General features: G+C 43.0%; 1 protein-coding gene across 1 annotated transcript in view; it reads left to right on the top strand.

Annotated features, from left to right (window-relative positions):
- Nucleotides 1–17,704, top strand: part of UBR4 (ubiquitin protein ligase E3 component n-recognin 4) — a 67,443-nt gene that overhangs the window by 25,384 nt on the left and 24,355 nt on the right. The window contains exons 46-73 of the mRNA XM_019622358.1: nt 39–240; nt 529–692; nt 783–999; nt 1,324–1,540; nt 4,002–4,065; nt 4,505–4,639; nt 5,253–5,427; nt 5,658–5,795; nt 6,235–6,356; nt 6,723–6,834; nt 7,028–7,158; nt 7,294–7,471; nt 7,661–7,765; nt 8,253–8,408; nt 9,113–9,281; nt 9,438–9,534; nt 9,955–10,062; nt 10,486–10,602; nt 11,749–11,958; nt 12,326–12,475; nt 13,150–13,377; nt 13,490–13,568; nt 14,019–14,261; nt 15,175–15,343; nt 15,938–16,082; nt 16,655–16,740; nt 17,099–17,186; nt 17,315–17,508. Coding sequence (XP_019477903.1) covers nt 39–240; nt 529–692; nt 783–999; nt 1,324–1,540; nt 4,002–4,065; nt 4,505–4,639; nt 5,253–5,427; nt 5,658–5,795; nt 6,235–6,356; nt 6,723–6,834; nt 7,028–7,158; nt 7,294–7,471; nt 7,661–7,765; nt 8,253–8,408; nt 9,113–9,281; nt 9,438–9,534; nt 9,955–10,062; nt 10,486–10,602; nt 11,749–11,958; nt 12,326–12,475; nt 13,150–13,377; nt 13,490–13,568; nt 14,019–14,261; nt 15,175–15,343; nt 15,938–16,082; nt 16,655–16,740; nt 17,099–17,186; nt 17,315–17,508 — 4,199 coding nt within the window. The remainder of the gene's footprint in view (nt 1–38; nt 241–528; nt 693–782; nt 1,000–1,323; nt 1,541–4,001; nt 4,066–4,504; nt 4,640–5,252; nt 5,428–5,657; nt 5,796–6,234; nt 6,357–6,722; nt 6,835–7,027; nt 7,159–7,293; nt 7,472–7,660; nt 7,766–8,252; nt 8,409–9,112; nt 9,282–9,437; nt 9,535–9,954; nt 10,063–10,485; nt 10,603–11,748; nt 11,959–12,325; nt 12,476–13,149; nt 13,378–13,489; nt 13,569–14,018; nt 14,262–15,174; nt 15,344–15,937; nt 16,083–16,654; nt 16,741–17,098; nt 17,187–17,314; nt 17,509–17,704) is intronic.

The following is a 17,704-nucleotide window of genomic DNA, read 5'->3' as shown; positions in this document are numbered from 1 at the left end:
CAGGTCGTTTCCTTGACTTCCATTGTCTGCATTCACAGATTCAGGACATGGTGGCCATTCGTCACACAGCCTGCAATGAGCAGCAGAGAACTACTATGATCCTCCTTTGCGAAGATGGGAGCCTAAGGATCTACATGGCCAATGTGGAGAACACCTCCTACTGGCTCCAGCCCTCCCTGCAGCCTAGCAGTGTCATCAGCATCATGAAGCCTGTCCGCAAGCGCAAGGCAGCTGCTATCAGTAAGGGACTTCTCCTGTATCTCATGCGAGCTAGCAGTGGCAAATACAAACATGAGGATTGATCAACATCACGTAGATGCTTAAGGCATTCACTTCTGACAGTTACCAGTTCATCTCAAGGCTAAGTACTGGTCTGGGGGAAGTCTTTCTATAGATCTGTGTAGCAATACATAGCTATCTGGCTAGCATGGGTGTTTTCAAAGGAGCAGAGCTCTTGCAAGTTGTTTTACCATCAGTTTGCCTCTTGACAATATTTCATGTCAAAAATATCTATCTTATCTCTTTTAGCAACTCGCACATCCAGCCAAGTGAACTTTCCTATTGACTTCTTTGAACACAACCAGCAACTCACAGATGTGGAGTTTGGAGGCAATGATCTGCTGCAAGTCTACAATGCTCAGCAGATAAAGCACCGGCTCAATTCCACTGGCATGTATGTGGCCAACACAAAGGTAAATGGGGCACTTTGGGCATTCCGTTGGGCTTCTAGGTGATGCTCTTGTCCTGAGTGATGGTACTCCTTTGTGATTTGTCTTCTGCAGCCTGGAGGTTTCACCATTGAAGTTACAAACAATAACAGCACGATGGTGATGACAGGCATGCGGATCCAGATAGGCACACAAGCAATAGAGAGAGCACCCTCATACCTGGAGATATTTGGTCGCACTATGCAGCTGAATCTGACCAGAGCTCGTTGGTTTGACTTCCCTTTCACTCGTGAGGAAGCCTTGCAAGCAGACAAAAAGCTAACCTTCTTCAGTAAGTTTTTGTTAATCGTTTGCTTTGCCTGCCTGTTGGTTTTGTTTGGCTACGTTGAAGTTACTTCAGCTCACAGGGAGGAGAGTTTCCACAAATTGTTCATCTGACCTGAGCACAGGAACAGTTTGAGGGGCAGATCATGCACACAATAGCTGTTTCTTTACAGCCTGGTAGGTGAATATGCAGTAGCCCAGCTGAAGAATTTTGGGTGGAGGTAATATGGAAGGGAAGTAACCTCAACAAGGAGGTGAATCCGTTAGTGTGGGCATTCATTCATGCAGCTTATTTTGTTAGTCATTAAACAAATTTCTCTCCTCACCACAGTTGGGGCTTCTGTGGATCCTGCTGGAGTCACAATGTTGGATTCCATAAAGATTTATGGCAAAACCAAAGAGCAGTTTGGATGGCCTGACGAGCCCCCTGAGGATTTCCCATCTGCTTCCGTGAGCAATGTTTGTCCCCCAAACCTGAATCAAGGGAATGGTACTGGAGACACAGAGTCAGCTACCCCTGCTGCTGCCAGTGGGACTGTCCTGGAGAGGTATCTCTGCAGTCTTACTTGTATTGCTCCTTGTAAATGACTAGTAGCTCTAGAAGGCTCCTAGGCACGTTTCTGTGCCTTTCAAAACTTGGAGAACTTAGGGAATTAGTGCAGTGTTCTCACTGCCATACAAAATAACAACTGAGAAGTTGACGGTTCTAAGGAAAGTGTTGTGCTCTCTTGATTTATCTGGTGAGTTAAAGGGAGAGTTCTGTGTGCATGCTTCATGTTGCTAAATTAGTTTGCTGTAGGAGTCTCGAAGGTCTGAAGTAGATTTCTGCTTTCTTTGGTGCATTTTCTCAAGTTAGTCCTCTTCTATTCCCTGGAGGTCACCAAGTTTAGGCTTCTATGAAGTTGAGTTTGAAGGTGTATTTTTTGTGTGACCTTGCTTAGAATGCTTCCCAACAATTCATCTTAAGAACCTGTGTATTGCAGGCCTAACTGCTTCAGGGGAGAAAGTGTTGATTCCCCCTCTATTACCCCTACTGAGACTCATAGGGATGATCTGGGGATATATTGGGCAGAAGAAATAGAACTTTTTTTGATGTCCATCCCATTTTCTTTGTGCTTATACAGTCTGTGCTATATAGTCTGGCAAGTTAGCAGGGACAAGAGGATAACAGGTCAGAGGAGAATTAACACTGCTGAAAATGTGGTGTTCTAAGGTGTACTCTGCTTGACTTAGAGCAAATCACAGCTAATTGTCTTACTGACATTCTCACATAGAAGTTCAGGACTTGAAGTACCAGTAGCATCCAACTGAACGACCTGTTTGGACACTGATTGCTGTCCTTTAACGTTTTATCTTGGGATTTTTTTTTTCCTTGCATGTAATTTCTCTTTTCTTCCCCCCTCTGCTGTGACATCTCCACCAGATGTCTCTCTCTGCACAGACATGCCTTCTGATTTCCCAAAGCAGTGGGATTAGATCCTAAAAATTTGGAACCAAAAGAAATGATTCATTTTATTTTTATATAGGAGTTACAGAACGCAGCACGGTTACCTCACAAAGGGCCTCTTGGGCAGGAACAGCTAAGGCAGCTTTTCTATCAGAACTTCAGTGCCTGTACTTCAGATCTAACCTCCAGTTGTGCTTTAAGCAGTGTGCTTGGCTTCTCTGTGCTAGGTGGCCTGGATCTCCTTTATCTGTTGTGCTGTCAGGCAAGTGTCTGCTGCCCAAACAGAAAGAGTCATGCTTAGATTGACTGTATATATCGCTCTCCCAGCTTCCTGATTTCCCCATTTAATTTGCCTTTTGCTTAGAATGTGTTGTAGGGAGTTTTTCTGTGAGCTTTACACATTATTATTATTATTATTTTTTTCTTTTTCTTTGCTCCCCCAAAGTTCTGAAACTGAGTCCCTAACCACCCTGGACCGGTTAGTATGGCATCCTTTTCTCTGCACGAATGAGTGTGTGTCAGAGACAGAACACATGGTGTGGCTTTTGTTGACTGTTGATTTTCTGTTTTCCAAGTGACATTCGCTTCTTTACATTCTGGTCATTGCATGGCAGATGATTTAGCAAAATGTAAAGATGAGGCGGTCTGCGGATTTTTGCTGCATACAGCTTGACTGTTGCTTGTTGGACAGATTCCTTTCTGCTTCGTCCCTCCTTACGCTTTTTTCTCCCACTTCTCTTCCCCTGTTGGCTTTATGGCTGCGGGTGCGAGAAATCAATGTTAGTTATCACCTCCAGACCTCGGAATTGTTGTTCCTTCTACCTCGTATCCAATCCTATGCTGTCTCATCCCTCCCTTTTCCTATACTCTTGCACTGCTCCTGGTGTGCCAGGTGCACTTCAGCTAGTTCTACTTCAAGGCATGAAAGAGTGCTGCAGGGGAGGGTCAGCACTTTGCTGCGAAGGTGTAAATAAGGTTTTCCTTGGGGCAAGTATTTTACCAGCCTGCCTTATTGCTGTCAAAACTTCAGCAGCTCTCAGGCGGGTCATACCCAGTTAATTTTCCTCCAGAGTATTTTGTGCTGAAACTCCAAATTGGAAAGAGCAACCTGTGTGAAAATAGCAAGCAAATAGAATCTTGCTCCCTTAGAAAAGTCGGTTACGCTTTTTCCCATGTGTCATACCAACCCTTGATCTGCAGTCATATGTACGTCTGTGGGCCATGGTGAATTGGTACTGTCAAGACAATCCAAGTTATCCCTGCTGCAGGCTGCGTAAGGAAATGTTTTATCCTCTTTGGTAGAGAAAAGCCCCTGTCTTTCAGCTGTGGATTATTAAAGCAGTCCTAAGTTTGTCTGTGAGCGTGAGCCAGGTTTAACTCTGGTCTGTAACACAATGAAATGATATGCATGGTGCCTGTGGCAGGTTTTATCATGCTTTGATTTTGTACTTGGCATTCGTTAGCTGTCTCTGAGCTACTCATGACTGTAGCCCGCATAAAGCAAAGTGCTAAGGAGAGAGAAGGGTTGCTGTACTCAAGCCTGCTTTCCTTTCTCCCTCCAGGCTAGTAGTGAGTTCTTTAGAAGCGCTGGAAAGCTGCTTTGCTGTAGGACCAGTCAACGAGAAGGCAAGTAACTTTCTGAATACATTCTTCTGAGATGGGGGAGGAGGGGTGAGATCAGCAGCACCTCCTGCAGCCCCCGGGGGCCTGATAGGAGAGAGCTGCATCCGTTTTGCTCACAGCACTGATCTGAAAGTTGACTTAGCGAAAAGCATTTGAAACTAGTTTAGAATGACAATTGGCATTTGCATTTATTGCTGGTGGGATTTTTGTGTTGCAGAGTGACCTCGTTTACTAAAACAGCGGGGTAGAAGCCCATAAATCTGAAAAGGACTTTTCTTGTTTAGGCATGTGAAATGTTCTTTAAATGTCAAATAGTACATTGAGGGAATATCAAAACTGTGTTGCAGGGAGGTAGGAACTTGCAGAGAAATTGGAATCATGCATCACCTTAATGGTTAGTGAACTGAAGAATGGGGTTTTTTTTGTCTGTTCTTGAAAACAGGAGAAAAATAAGGCGGCTGCTCAGGAACTGGCTACCATGCTCCTGTCCATGCCTGCTCCTTCCAGTGTCCAGCAGCAAACCAAGAGCCTCTTGGCCAGCTTGCACACCAGTCGCTCAGCATACCATAACCATAAGGTAACATGGTTCGAAGATTTCAGCATCTTCTGTCTTCTTGCTCGCTTATGGTAGAGGTGCAGCTGGCCCTAGAAGCATCTTTTCTTTGCAGTGTAGTGCTGTGGACTAATTTTCCTTCAGATCCTACTGTCTGCCATGCTGATACAGTATTTCCTCAGAGCTTCACTAGCTAAGATGCTCTTTGAAAATTTTGTTGTGGAATAATATCTGCTAATCAAGAGAAATCAGGATCTTGAAACACAGGTTTGTTTGTAAACTATGTAGCTCAGGATTTCCATTTCCTTATGCATCTGGCTTAGAGTGATAGGAAAATACTAGGATAAGTAGTGGTTGGGATACCTTTGCCAACCACTTCGGTGGTTATGGTTTTACAATGGTTTTCCTGTCCACATTTAAGCACGAGGGAAATTAAAAATGGATTCTCCAACCAGATTTTTGTTTCTTACTGTTGCTGGGTGACCTTATGATACTAGTTGTCATTTCTAGATGACACTGACCAGAAAGTTAAAGCAGATTTCCCTGTGAGCTATCCTACAGTTGTGTTTCAGCTGTTTTGCTGTTCTGCTGTGCACGGATCCAATTCTCTTTGCCAATGTTATTGTTCACTTTCCAGGATCAAGCATTGCTAAGTAAAGCCATTCAGTATTTGAGTTCCTCAACCAAAGAAGGAAAGGACCTTGATCCTGAAGTGTTTCAGAGGTTGGTCATCACTGCTCGATCCATTGCTATTATGAGACCCAACAATCTGGTGCATTATACAGAGTCGAAGCTGTCACAGTTGGAAACAGGTAGAGAAGTCTGGATTTTCTCTTACTGTCTTTTAGGCTAACTCAGAATGTTTTGTGGCATGTGGTTCAGTTGATGGGGCCGTGTTTGAACTGTGATAGACCTGAGATGGTCCTTGAAATGAGGACATCAGGACCTCTAGCAAAGGCCTTTTTCAAATAAACTTGATGTTCTCCTGCTTGTTAATACTTTTCCCTGCACAAGTCTGACAGCTGTTCTTCCAACTGCACAGAGAGTGAAGAAGGGCAGGAGGCTCAGAAACACGCTGAAGGGGAGGGCTGCACCTTTATTACCCAGCTGGTAAACCACTTCTGGAAGCTACATGCATCGAAGCCCAAAAATGCCTTCCTTGCTCCTGCCTGCTTGCCAGGTGTGCTAACTCTTCATTTGCTATAGACAAGCTTGTATATTTTGGTCTATTTTAAACTTGTAAACAGAGAAAATGATTTATTCCAAACTAGTTTTAAACTGCTAATAATGCCACACGTTTTCTGAGGTATGTCTGTAAATTCTACACTAACACTTCTGTTAAAAATACATGCATACTCTAGTAAAAAGGAACTGATGATTGGTTTGTTCATAGTTGGTTATGCTTCTATTAGGATATCCAGTGGTGTATGGCATGTTCAATACTCCATATACCCTACAGGGCTGGTGTGTAAGCTCATTTTGGATTGAAGCTTCGGGATTTTTGTTGACACAATCATTGTGCTTTAAAGTCTGCAAATAATAGATGCGTCCTGCAGTGTCGTGTTCTGTGCTAAAGAGGAAAGGGAGTTGATTCCAGGCCTGCTTTTATTCCTCCTTAGGTCTGACTCACGTTGAGGCCACAGTCAATGCTTTGGTGGATATTATCCATGGATACTGCACGTGTGAACTGGATTGTATCCATACAGCATCCAAGATCTACATGCAGATGTTACTTTGCCCAGTATGTAGTCTGCTCTGCTCTCTATCAGCCTATAATGCAGGTGACACAAAGAGAGTTAAGTACAGGTGCAATGGTAAGATGAGGCTGTACAAAATAGAGACGTGCAGCCAAAAACATGGAGCCAGAAGTGAACAAAGGAGAAATGTCTCTCATTGTGTTTCAGTAATGTTTGTCACATACTGCTTGTGTAATAAGTGTTGCTTTATGGCTGCTGGGGAAGACAGGGGGTTTAGAAGTTAGGCAGTGATGTAAGCTTATGTGAATCATGACCAGCAGAGAGTCATAAGCATATTTCCCATCTTTCCACATAATGTGAGTAAGCACGTGAAGCTTAAGAAGTTTAATGGTTAACTGTTAACCCTTTAGGATCCTGCAGTGAGCTTTTCTTGCAAACAAGCTTTGATCAGAGTGCTGAGACCAAGGAACAAGAGGAGACATGTGACCTTGCCATCCTCCCCTCGTAGCAATACTCCTATGGGTATGCAAAATCTGTTCCTCTTTTCCTATAAATGAGCATGACCTACTTTTTTTTGTCAGAAAAGATGCACACACACACACACACACACACACAAAAGTCTTTTAAACAGGACAAAACTAGTTTTTCTTATTTCCTTTCTTGCTTCTCTCTTTCCCCACTAAAAACCTTTGGGAATTAATCCTTTGTAATGCAGGAGATAAAGATGATGATGATGACGACGATGCAGAAGACAAGCTGCAGAGCTCTGGGATAGCAAATGGTGAGCATATCCGCCAGGAAAGCCAAGAGCAAAGTGAAGTTGATCATGGTGACTTTGAAATGGTGGTAAGTCCAGAGTGCTTCTCTTTGGAATCTGTTAAGTGCTTGGGTTTAATTTAGTGTATGATGAATTGATACTTACTGTTCCATTAGCTGATGGTGGTTTGACAGGGGCTCTCTCACTGTGTTCCATTTCCACAGTCTGAATCAATGGTTCTGGAGACTTCTGAAAATGTGAACAATGGGAACCCTTCTCCCCTGGAGGCTCTTCTGGCTGGAGCAGAGGGATTCCCTCCAATGCTGGATATTCCTCCAGATGCAGATGATGAAACCATGGTGGAATTGGCTATTGCCCTGAGCCTGCAACAGGATCAGCAAGGTAAGACGTCAACATTGCTGTTACTCAAAAAGGGAAACAGATGAGGAAACTGAGAAAGAAGCAGAGCAGAAGCTGTTGATGTGACCACCATCAAAGCAAAGGTAGTGGAACAAAGAAATGCACATAGAAGGCCAGAGTGAATGTAGTTTGTATGTAGAAAGGTGTTCATCATTTGTTCTCTTCTTGCAGGTAGCAGCAGCAGTGCACTTGGACTGCAGAGCTTAGGACTGTCTGGCCAAGCACCCAGCTCTTCTTCTCTTGATGCTGGAACACTCTCGGATACGACAGCATCAGGTAACTGTTCACTGCAAGGAATCAAGTTGTTTGTGTTTTTTTTTTAATTTCAAGCTAAATGATTTTTAGATTGTTAGCAAATGACGTTTTGAAGAACCAGTCCTTATTATTGGCTTCATGTATCTTTAATAGTTTATACAGGGTCTTTTCTTGCTTTGGAGGACCTTCCTTATGCACTTCTGAGGAAGTGTTTTCCTCTTCTTAAAATAAAGCAGACAAAGTAAATCATATACAGTATTTTCTTTGCATGTAAAGCAGACAGACATTGCCCTTCAAGTTACTAATGTGGTGAACCATTTCATAATATGGTTTCACTCTTGGGGTATCTCCCCTGCACTGCTGTTAGCAGGCTTAAATGCACTGATGGACAGTCCAAATTCCTTTTGAATTTGTAGTTGAAAATTAAAAGACAAATCTTTGTGGCTTTTCTTTTATACTATGTACTTCTTTTGCAGTTATATTAAGACAGTGTTTTTACTTGTAACAGCTCTCTTTATTCTTTTAGCTCCAGCATCTGATGATGAAGGCAGCACAGCTGCAACAGATGGCTCAACTCTTCGGACTTCACCTGCTGACCATGGTGGAAGTGTGGGCTCTGAGAGTGGTGGCAGTGCTGTGGACTCAGTGGCTGGTGAGCACAGTGGTGAGTATCTATTGCTGGAACAGCGTTTGTGTATGTGATTTCTACAGTAAGAAGAATTACCAGGAGTGTGTGGGATGAGAAATCCCTGGAAGAGAAGCAATCTGTTCTAGATTGATGGTGCCATGCATCATTTTGTGATTATTATCAAAGTGTCCTACAGAGTGTGAATATTTCCTCACCTTTGTGGTTCTCCAGAAATGCGAATAGTAGTTTTTGCTGATCTGTAATAAAATACACAGTGAAGTAGCTTAGAGTGAGAATAAAAGAATGCCTTAAAATACAGGGTAAGTTTAAATGGGATTAAGGTGATTTCCTCCCCTTTGTTTGAGATTGATACCTTGATAAAACTGATTGGAAAAATAAATTAATGATTTATTTAAAGGCTGCAAATAGACTTTTGTGAACAATTGCATTCATGCTGCCTATCCTGTACACCCTTCTTCTAACCCACCTTAAACTGACTGCTGTGGAACCAATTCAGTTTGTGCCACCAAGGTGAGGCTGGTGAACAAAGCACTGCTGAGGGTGTTGTGTTGCATCTGTGGAAGTGCTGCTCTTTTAACCTTTTGAAAATAATCACAGACTCCATCTGCTTAGAACCATAATTCCATAGGGTAGTGCTTGCTATGAAGAGGGCAAGCTGTGTATTCAGTTGTGCTGACATTTTTCCCTTTTTTTTTTTTCCTTCTCTCATTGTTTTTCAGTGTCTGGCCGTAGCAGTGCCTATGGGGACACAACAGCTGAGGGCCATCCTGCTGGACCAGGCAGTGTCAGCTCCAGCACAGGTGCAATCAGCACTACTACAGGCCAGCAAGAGGGAGATGGCTCAGAAGGAGAGGGGGAGGCAGAGGGAGATGTCCACACCAGCAACAGGCAAGGGGCTCTGTTTTCCTTGTCAAAAGTCATTCTTCTGCTCTGCAGTGTCGTTGTTTATAGAGGAGTTATGTGTTGGTAATCTTGTTGGTCTAGTATTTCTTTCAGTGTGTCTGAAAATGCTTCACATTTGCTTGCTGCTTTCTGACTTCTCAGGCTGCACATGGTCCGACTGATGTTGCTGGAGAGGCTGCTGCAGAACTTACCTCAGCTGAGGAATGCTGGGGGAGTCCGGGCCATCCCTTACATGCAGGTAACTGAGGAGGGCTCAGGTTTTAAGCCTTAGTCAAAAAGTTTATCACTGCCATTAATGCCAGGTTTTTGTTTGCACTTTTAGCCTTTTCTTTTTCTTGCCCAGTCACAGTGGGTGAGTCCCTCTCTGAAGTGTTCAATCTGTTGCACTGTATTCCTTACCCAAAGAGTTAGACACGTGCTCTTTCTCAATGTTGTGTGACTGTTGAACGATGACCCTAAGGGCTGAAGTCCTTCAACTCTTATATATCTGGGAGGGTCTTTCACATTTATACTGAATATTCCTATGGAGGTGTCATGATGCAGGGAGAATTTGGGAAAAAGCATAAATTAATTAAAATACAAGTTACAGAAGTTTTGTAAAAGATTGTATCTATTTTGAAAACAGATCTTCTGTTCATTCTATGACTTCTATTTCCAGGTTATTCTGATGCTCACAACAGACCTGGATGGAGATGATGAGAAGGACAAGGGAGCTTTAGATAACCTCCTGTCCCAGCTGATTGCAGAACTGTGCATGGAGAAAAAGGCAAGCTGTAGTACAGGCACACAGACTTGATTTGCTCCTTCTAGACAGGTTTTCTTCTCATGGAGGAGTTGGGTGCATGGGAATCATAGCAATAGATTGCTGTATGGGTATGTTCAGACAGCTAATCTCACATAATGTATGAAATAACTCACTGTTACCTAATTCCAGCATCAACGAGTGAGCATGAAAGCTTGCATGACTTGAATTCAACAATTAAAACAGGGATGATTGATCAGTGATGTATAATTGACATATGGACACCCAGACCACTGTCTGCTCTTATACTGAGGAATTCAGACTGCTTTTTTTTGGTGTTATTGCTTGAGCTTAGATAAGAAACACTTTGTGAGGGTCAGAGGACTGACACGTTGGTGTGAGGACATTATGCTCAGCTCTGTAAGCAAGCCAGCTCTCTCTTTGCAGGATGTGTCTAAGAAAAATGAACGCTCTCCTGTAAACGAAGTACATCTGGTGGTAATGAGGCTGCTTAGTGTGTTCATGTCCAGAACAAAGTCAGGATCAAAGTCTTCCATTTGTGAGGTATGTTCTTCAGGGTGCTTTTCAGGGATGGGGATGTGATTGGGGAGCTTTTCTTCATCAGAGATGGTATAAAAGGTGCACGTAGATGCTGTAAAACTGAAAAACAGTTTAAAATATTTTGCAAAAACAGTGTTACTTGGCTCTTACCAAAAAGGATCTTTGCTGAAACTCAGAACACAGGAAACCAACGTAAGAAGATGACTGGAATAATTTGTTTTGTGTGCAGTTTCTAGCTGAGCTGAGGGCAGAAGATTATTAAGGTTATTTAAAATGCTCCAGCAGATTTGTCATTGCATCTTACCAGCACTGAGGGGGTTAAAAAGGATCTGTAATGTGATTATTGGAAAGCAATATGCTGCTGTGTCAACGTAAAAGTCGCTAAGAGGATTCCTTAGATATTTGTTGCTAAAAGGTACAGTAATAAGGCATAAAAAGCAGTATGTGTGGTGGGAAGGAGATTAATAAAAAAGCATAGAGGTTAAAAAATTTAGTCTGAACTGCATCAAATTTTAATGAGCTTATGAGCTGTGGGGTTTGTTTGGATTTACAGGGCTGCTTTAATAGTTTTATTTACAGTAGCTTTTTCTCCAGCCTTTGTTATTCACTTGAGCTTCCCACAGAAATCAAAGCTCATCGTCTTGCAGAATGCAGGTGGAGCAATACCTGGGTGGAGCAGAGCCTCTGAGCAGCATCTGCAACAGGGACTCTTTCTCTACCAGAATTCACCCCCAGCTGGCCAAATCCCAGATAAACAAATAGAAATCCCAACTTAAAGAAAAAAAAAAATTAAAAATGAAGAGGAGAGAGGAGGAAAAAAAAAAGCCCTAGTCGTCTAATCCATAGCACAGTGGCCTCTGGCACATGTGTCGAGGGGAGATTAGACTTAAGAAGAGATTTTATTTGTTTTCCTTTACTAAGCGCTTGTTCAAAAGAGTCTCTAAATATTTGAGTTGCTTTTCATAAACAAAATAACAACAAAAAAAAGAACCCAAACCCAACCTCAAACAAACCCCAAACTTAAAAGCTGCCTGTAAAGTTCCTGAAGAAACAACAACACAAGCCTCCTTTCTTACCCATAGTGTCAGCACACGCTGGCTGATTGTCACTGCTCAGGTGCTCTGGTAATGCTTCTCCTCTTCCTTTCAGTCTTCCTCCCTCATCTCCAGTGCCACTGCTGCTGCACTGCTGAGCTCTGGTGCTGTTGACTACTGTCTGCACGTGCTGAAGTCTTTGCTGGAGTACTGGAAAAGCCAGCAGAACGACGAGGAGCCTGTTGCCACCAGCCAGCTCCTGAAACCTCACACTACTTCTTCTCCACCTGACATGAGCCCTTTCTTCCTCCGCCAGTATGTGAAGGTGAGTCCTGCCCTATCCCTAGCAGTTGGTGGGGATTTCCACATTAAATCCTAGACTTGTTCAGCCACCTTTATTCCAGTGGAGACCTTTGATATATGTACAGGTGCAGTGAAAAAAGGCTAGAAGCATATAGAAGCATGTGTCCTGAGTTGAAAGCTTGTATATTAAAATGCCTTAGGGCTACAGAGTAGCTTACTGCATCTTGCTTGTTGCCTATTAGGTCAGCTCCTCATGCAGGTTTGTCAGCTTGTGTTTATTATCAGTTTGAAGTGTTTCTAAAGTGCAGAAGAACTCTGTTTTTAAACAAATGCACTGGGTAGCATGTCAGAACAACACGCTGGTCCTGACTGATGTCTCTCACTCTCAGGGTCATGCTGCAGATGTGTTTGAGGCCTACACTCAGCTTCTGACAGAGATGGTGCTGCGGCTGCCCTACCAGATCAAGAAGATTGCAGACACAAACTCCCGCATCCCACCTCCTGTCTTTGATCACTCCTGGTTCTACTTTTTGTCTGAGGTGAGAACGTTATACACCTACAGGTTTCAACCAGAAAATCCCACTGATGTTACCTTACTTGGGAGAGATGAGGACTTCTGTAGGGCCAATCTGATCCACGTCTGATTTTTCTTTTCTCTCTTGAATGAAGATTAATTCTTGGCTTAGGGTTATTCCTGTTGAATAACTATTTATAAGAAAGCATATGTGAAAAATAAGGTGTCTATTGGTCTCTGTAGCTCCATATTTACCTCCAGAAAACTCTAATATAAAACCTCACTGATGGTAAGACGTAACATCATGCTTTGCTGATGGTACTTCACTTAGTCCTTAAAATAGTAAGATTTTTGGAGTATGTATTTTCAGTTCCTTCATCTGGTTGAATAGCTCCCTACATAACAACAAGTTATCTTACATTTGCACAAGTTTGTGGAAGGGATTTCTTAATGAAGCTTGACTAGCTTTTTATCTGAGGTTACAGAATGGTTTTCAGAAGCAGTCTCCCAGTCACCCGGCTCAGGATGCTGCAGTACTGCTGTGCAGTATCTTCTGCCTGTTACTTGCTTTTATGGGTGACTTTCTGTTAATGCATCTCCAATATATTTTTTTGTAAGAAAGCAAGCCGTATTTCTGTTGGCACAGGTTGCCTATTGGTGATTTCACAGTGCTGATGCTATGGTCTTTTCTTTGTTTAGTACCTGATGATCCAGCAGACTCCATTCGTGCGTCGCCAAGTCCGCAAGCTTTTGCTCTTTATCTGTGGATCCAAGGATAAATACCGTCAGCTCCGAGACCTCCACACTTTAGACTCCCATGTTCGTGGAATCAAAAAGCTTCTGGAAGAGCAAGGCATTTTCCTTCGTGCCAGTGTGGTCACAGCAAGTTCAGGCTCTGCTCTGCAGTATGATACATTGATCAGCTTGGTAAGGAGAAGTGTGCACCTGTACTTGGAGAAAGTCTGTGTTGCACTTCTGTAAGATGTCAGTCACAGAAATACTGACACGGTGTTTAATCCTGTCCCATTGTGCCTTTCAGATGGAACATTTAAAGGCTTGTGCAGAGATTGCAACGCAGCGAACAGTGAACTGGCAGAAATTCTGCATTAAAGATGACTGTGAGTTCTTTCTCTGAGAGTGGTCAGGAGAGCAGAGGGTTTGCATTGCATGCCTTGATTTGAATGAAGACTTCTCAGATGGGGAAGCTCAGCAGACAGAAAAGGGGGAGCAGAGCTGAGAGTTTGACTAGGACTGAATTGTTTCCAATACTAATTATCACAGTGCTCTAATTGCAACTGTTCCCTAGCTGAAGAACACAGTATGCTGTAATGGATAACTTAGTAGAACATGAATTAGGAGATCTGCATTGTTTGCACTGCTTTGTGCAAATTAGGATGTGACACCTGACCTTGGTGTACCCAAGTGTTTTACTTCCATAATGTAGGGTTCTGCCAGCTTGTGGGATGTCCCTTGTCATGTTGGAAGGTATTTTTGTTGGGTTTGGTAGTTCGGTGTAGGTGCATTTAGTTTTAATCTAGGCAGTAAAAATTTTCTTCCTTTCTCTGCAGCGGTTCTCTATTTCCTCCTTCAAGTCAGCTTCTTAGTAGATGAAGGAGTGTCTCCAGTTCTCCTGCAGCTGCTGTCTTGTGCTCTGTGTGGCAGCAAAGTGCTGTGTGTGGCTTCATCCTCTGGATCGTCAAGCACTTCTTCCACCTCTGCTCCTGCAGCATCAGGCTCTGGGCAGCCAGCCACACAGAGCAAATCCTCCACGAAAAAGAGCAAGAAGGAAGAAAAGGAAAAGGAGCGAGAGGGTGAGCTGCAGCTGTGCCCAATTCTGTAGTTCTTTTAGGGATGAAGTCTGCTTCTCTCAGCTTTATGTACCTCTATTTAGAGAGCACTGCTTGCTTCTAGTTGTGATAAATAGCACTGTTATGAAGGGGGCACGAATCTTGGCATGGGTGCTTGAAACCTTTAGCAACACCTAGGAGAGAAGAGCAGTTTCACTGTATATAATAATAGGTTCAAAGGTGGAGTACTGTGCTGTAAGAGTTGGGACTGAAATTGGTTACTGGGCATATCCCAAACCCACTGTGAGTATTTTTTAATTTGAGTGGGCTTTGAGTTGTCTAAAAGAAGTTGCTTATGCCAGTGACTGAATAGCTTCTACCTAAGTTGCTTGTCTTGGGATGGAGGAGGCTGAAATCCTGATGGGAATTAAAACAAATTCTGTTGATGCACACCCAGTTAGCTGTGTTCCTCAATGGTTATGTTCAGACTTGTTTCCTCTGTCTGACTTGTGAGCTATGTTGGAGCCAGGGCTGCTTCTTAATGGATGTCCAAAGTCTTGGGAAAGTAATTAAGCTTTCCTATAAAAGTCATGGGCATAAATTCTCTCTTGGCTTTTCTTCAGGGAACTGTTTTGGCTTTCTCTGACAGATGGTTCTTTGTGACTCTGCTCACTGCCCTATTATTGTTCCTTTTCTTTTTATCAGGACGTGTAGCACATTTCTCATGTCCTTACTGGCAAGTATTGCAGGAGTTTTCTTCTCTAATAGTCAGGAGTGTTAAATGATATTTTTTGAAAAAGTGTTGCCTTAACCACTGTCATTTATCCCCATGTCCTTTCTCTGTGGTCTATAAAATAGGAAACAGGACTGCCTGTGAAGTACTCAAATCATCTGCTTTATTAATTCTTTCTCTCTTGTGCTACCCGGTGTCCCCTAGGTGAGAGTTCAGGCAGTCAGGAAGACCAGCTGTGTACAGCTCTGGTGAACCAGCTGAACAAGTTTGCTGATAAGGAAACCCTCATTCAGTTCCTGCGTTGCTTCTTGCTGGAATCCAACTCATCCTCTGTCAGGTGGCAGGCACACTGCCTCGCACTCCACATCTACAGGTGAGCTGGGAGGGAGCCTCTCTGAGCCAGCTCTTGTGAATCAGTCCCAGCTCAGTTCTGGAAAGATGAAATAGCTCCGTCTCTGCCCTAAAAGTTGCTGAGGTTTGCAATGATGGTATCACCTTGTGCTGCTCATGTTATTCTGCAGTTTTTGGGGCCAGAGGTGTAAGTTGTGACTTACACATCAGTGATCAACTTGAGTTACCATCTGCAAGTCAAATATGATTTCTGCCTTTAGAATCTGGCTCCTGACATCCTCAGAAGCAGGTGTTTGTGGGAGAGTGAATTCCCGAGGTAGACAGAAGCTGGTGCAGATAAAAAGATGGCAGCTGTGTGTGTAAAGGCAGACTTCAGGGTGCTGAACTCCCTCAGGAGTCTGTTGTTACTAGAGAGTCTTCCATTTTGAAGACTGCTGGAACACTGTTGGCGATGGGAAGAGTTGACATTTAACTCTGTGAACTCTCATGTATGGCAAGATAAGAAATAGTTACAACCTTTTTTGAACTGTAAATATATTTTCTTTCCTCTGTGTATAGCTGTCTTGTCAGTATAGCTATCTTGACAAGCCTACTTGATCTGTAATCTGTCCAACAGGAACTCTAACAAGTCTCAGCAAGAATTACTGTTGGATCTCATGTGGTCAATCTGGCCAGAACTCCCAGCCTATGGGAGAAAGGCTGCCCAGTTTGTAGATCTCCTGGGATACTTCTCTCTGAAAACACAGCAGACTGAGAAGAAGGTACAGTGTCATTCAGAAAAAGCTGAACAGCATCTCAGGTCCAGCTGTTAAGAGTTTTCTAAGCGTTCATTTATGGTACAGCTGGATTCCTTGAAATGGAGAGTGGGGATTTTTCTTTTGTTGTGTTGTGGGTTGAAAACTGTTCCTTGGGAAGTCTGTGGGGAAAGTACTGCTAGCTCTAATGCTAGCTCTGATTTACAGATTTGGTATTTCATCTCTTAACTGTGACTTCTGAACAAAGGCAGTGGTGGAATTTCTTAAGGGGCCACAAACAGAGAACAGATAGTTTAGATGCACTGATAATTGCGTGTGTGTTTGTAAAGAGCTGGAAATGTTCTTTGAACCCTAGCAAACATTTCCAGTCATTGTCTGTGACATACAGCACTGTTGTTGTGGTAAAGGTCTAATTTTAGGATCTGTTACATTCTTGGTTAATGACTTAACCACACAAATACCTGTGGGTACAGTGCACACATCGTCTGGGGGACAGAGCATGGCACATGATGAGAAATCTTTGCAGCATTAAAAAAAAATAATTGCTGAGCAGGCAATATTTCCTAATTGTATTTCAGTTGAAGGAATACTCCCAAAAGGCTGTGGAGATCCTCCGGACTCAAAACCACATTCTTACCAACCACCCTAACTCCAACATTTACAAGTGAGTTACTTCTGCCTTTGATCCATTTCGCTGAAGGAGCTTTTTAGCAGATGAGCTGCAATCCACAGAGCATCAGTCCCAATTCTTCTAATGAAATTGTGGTGGAGGAAGGACCCCTACTGAGATTACATGCTTGCTGCAGCTGGCCTTGAGAGAATAGAGAAAGAGAGAGAATCTGCCACATGAAAAGAAATAAATATATGCATTATTGGCAGTAGTTTTAGCTTTTTTGCTTTCCTTTTTGGTACGTTAGAAAATAGTAGGAACAATTGGAGAGTATAGATTTGCCGAGTTGCTAATTGTGTTCCTAGTCATACCTTGGTGGCTAATTGTTTTATTTTCTTCCCCTTTGTTCCAGCACACTGTCTGGGCTGGTGGAATTTGATGGCTATTACCTAGAGAGTGATCCTTGCCTTGTCTGCAACAATCCAGAGGTGCCCTTCTGTGTAAGTACTGCTGTTCTTAAGCCCTTTCCAATTAGTTACAGGGATCCCAACGTTTACAACAGCTGTGTTTCTGTATTTTTGGGGGATGTGATCATATTGACAGTGTGTCCTTATTTTTGTCTTCTCAGTACATTAAGCTTTCCTCCATTAAAGTGGATACTCGGTATACAACCACCCAGCAAGTGGTGAAGCTGATTGGCAGCCACACCATCAGCAAAGTGACAGTGAAGATAGGAGACCTGAAACGCACCAAAATGGTCCGAACCATCAACCTCTACTACAACAACAGGACAGTGCAAGCCATAGTGGAGCTGAAAAACAAGTAAGTTCATCCATGTGTTTCACTGAGTTTGACATTAGGATTTCTGGTGAGGTGGATGGGTTAAATCTGTGTTACATTTGGAAACCAGCGTTAATACCAAGAGCATCTCGTGGGGTTTTGAATCAGGAAGGAATTTGGACTTTGCAACGCATCCAGGAATGTTGAAAGTGTTAACACTACTTGTTTGAAGCCGTAT

Source organism: Meleagris gallopavo, chromosome 23, assembly GCF_000146605.3.
Source record: "Meleagris gallopavo isolate NT-WF06-2002-E0010 breed Aviagen turkey brand Nicholas breeding stock chromosome 23, Turkey_5.1, whole genome shotgun sequence".
Classification (NCBI taxonomy): Eukaryota; Metazoa; Chordata; class Aves; order Galliformes; family Phasianidae; genus Meleagris; species Meleagris gallopavo.
Note: the sequence above shows the minus strand (reverse complement) of the source record. Positions and strands in the feature narration are given on the sequence as shown.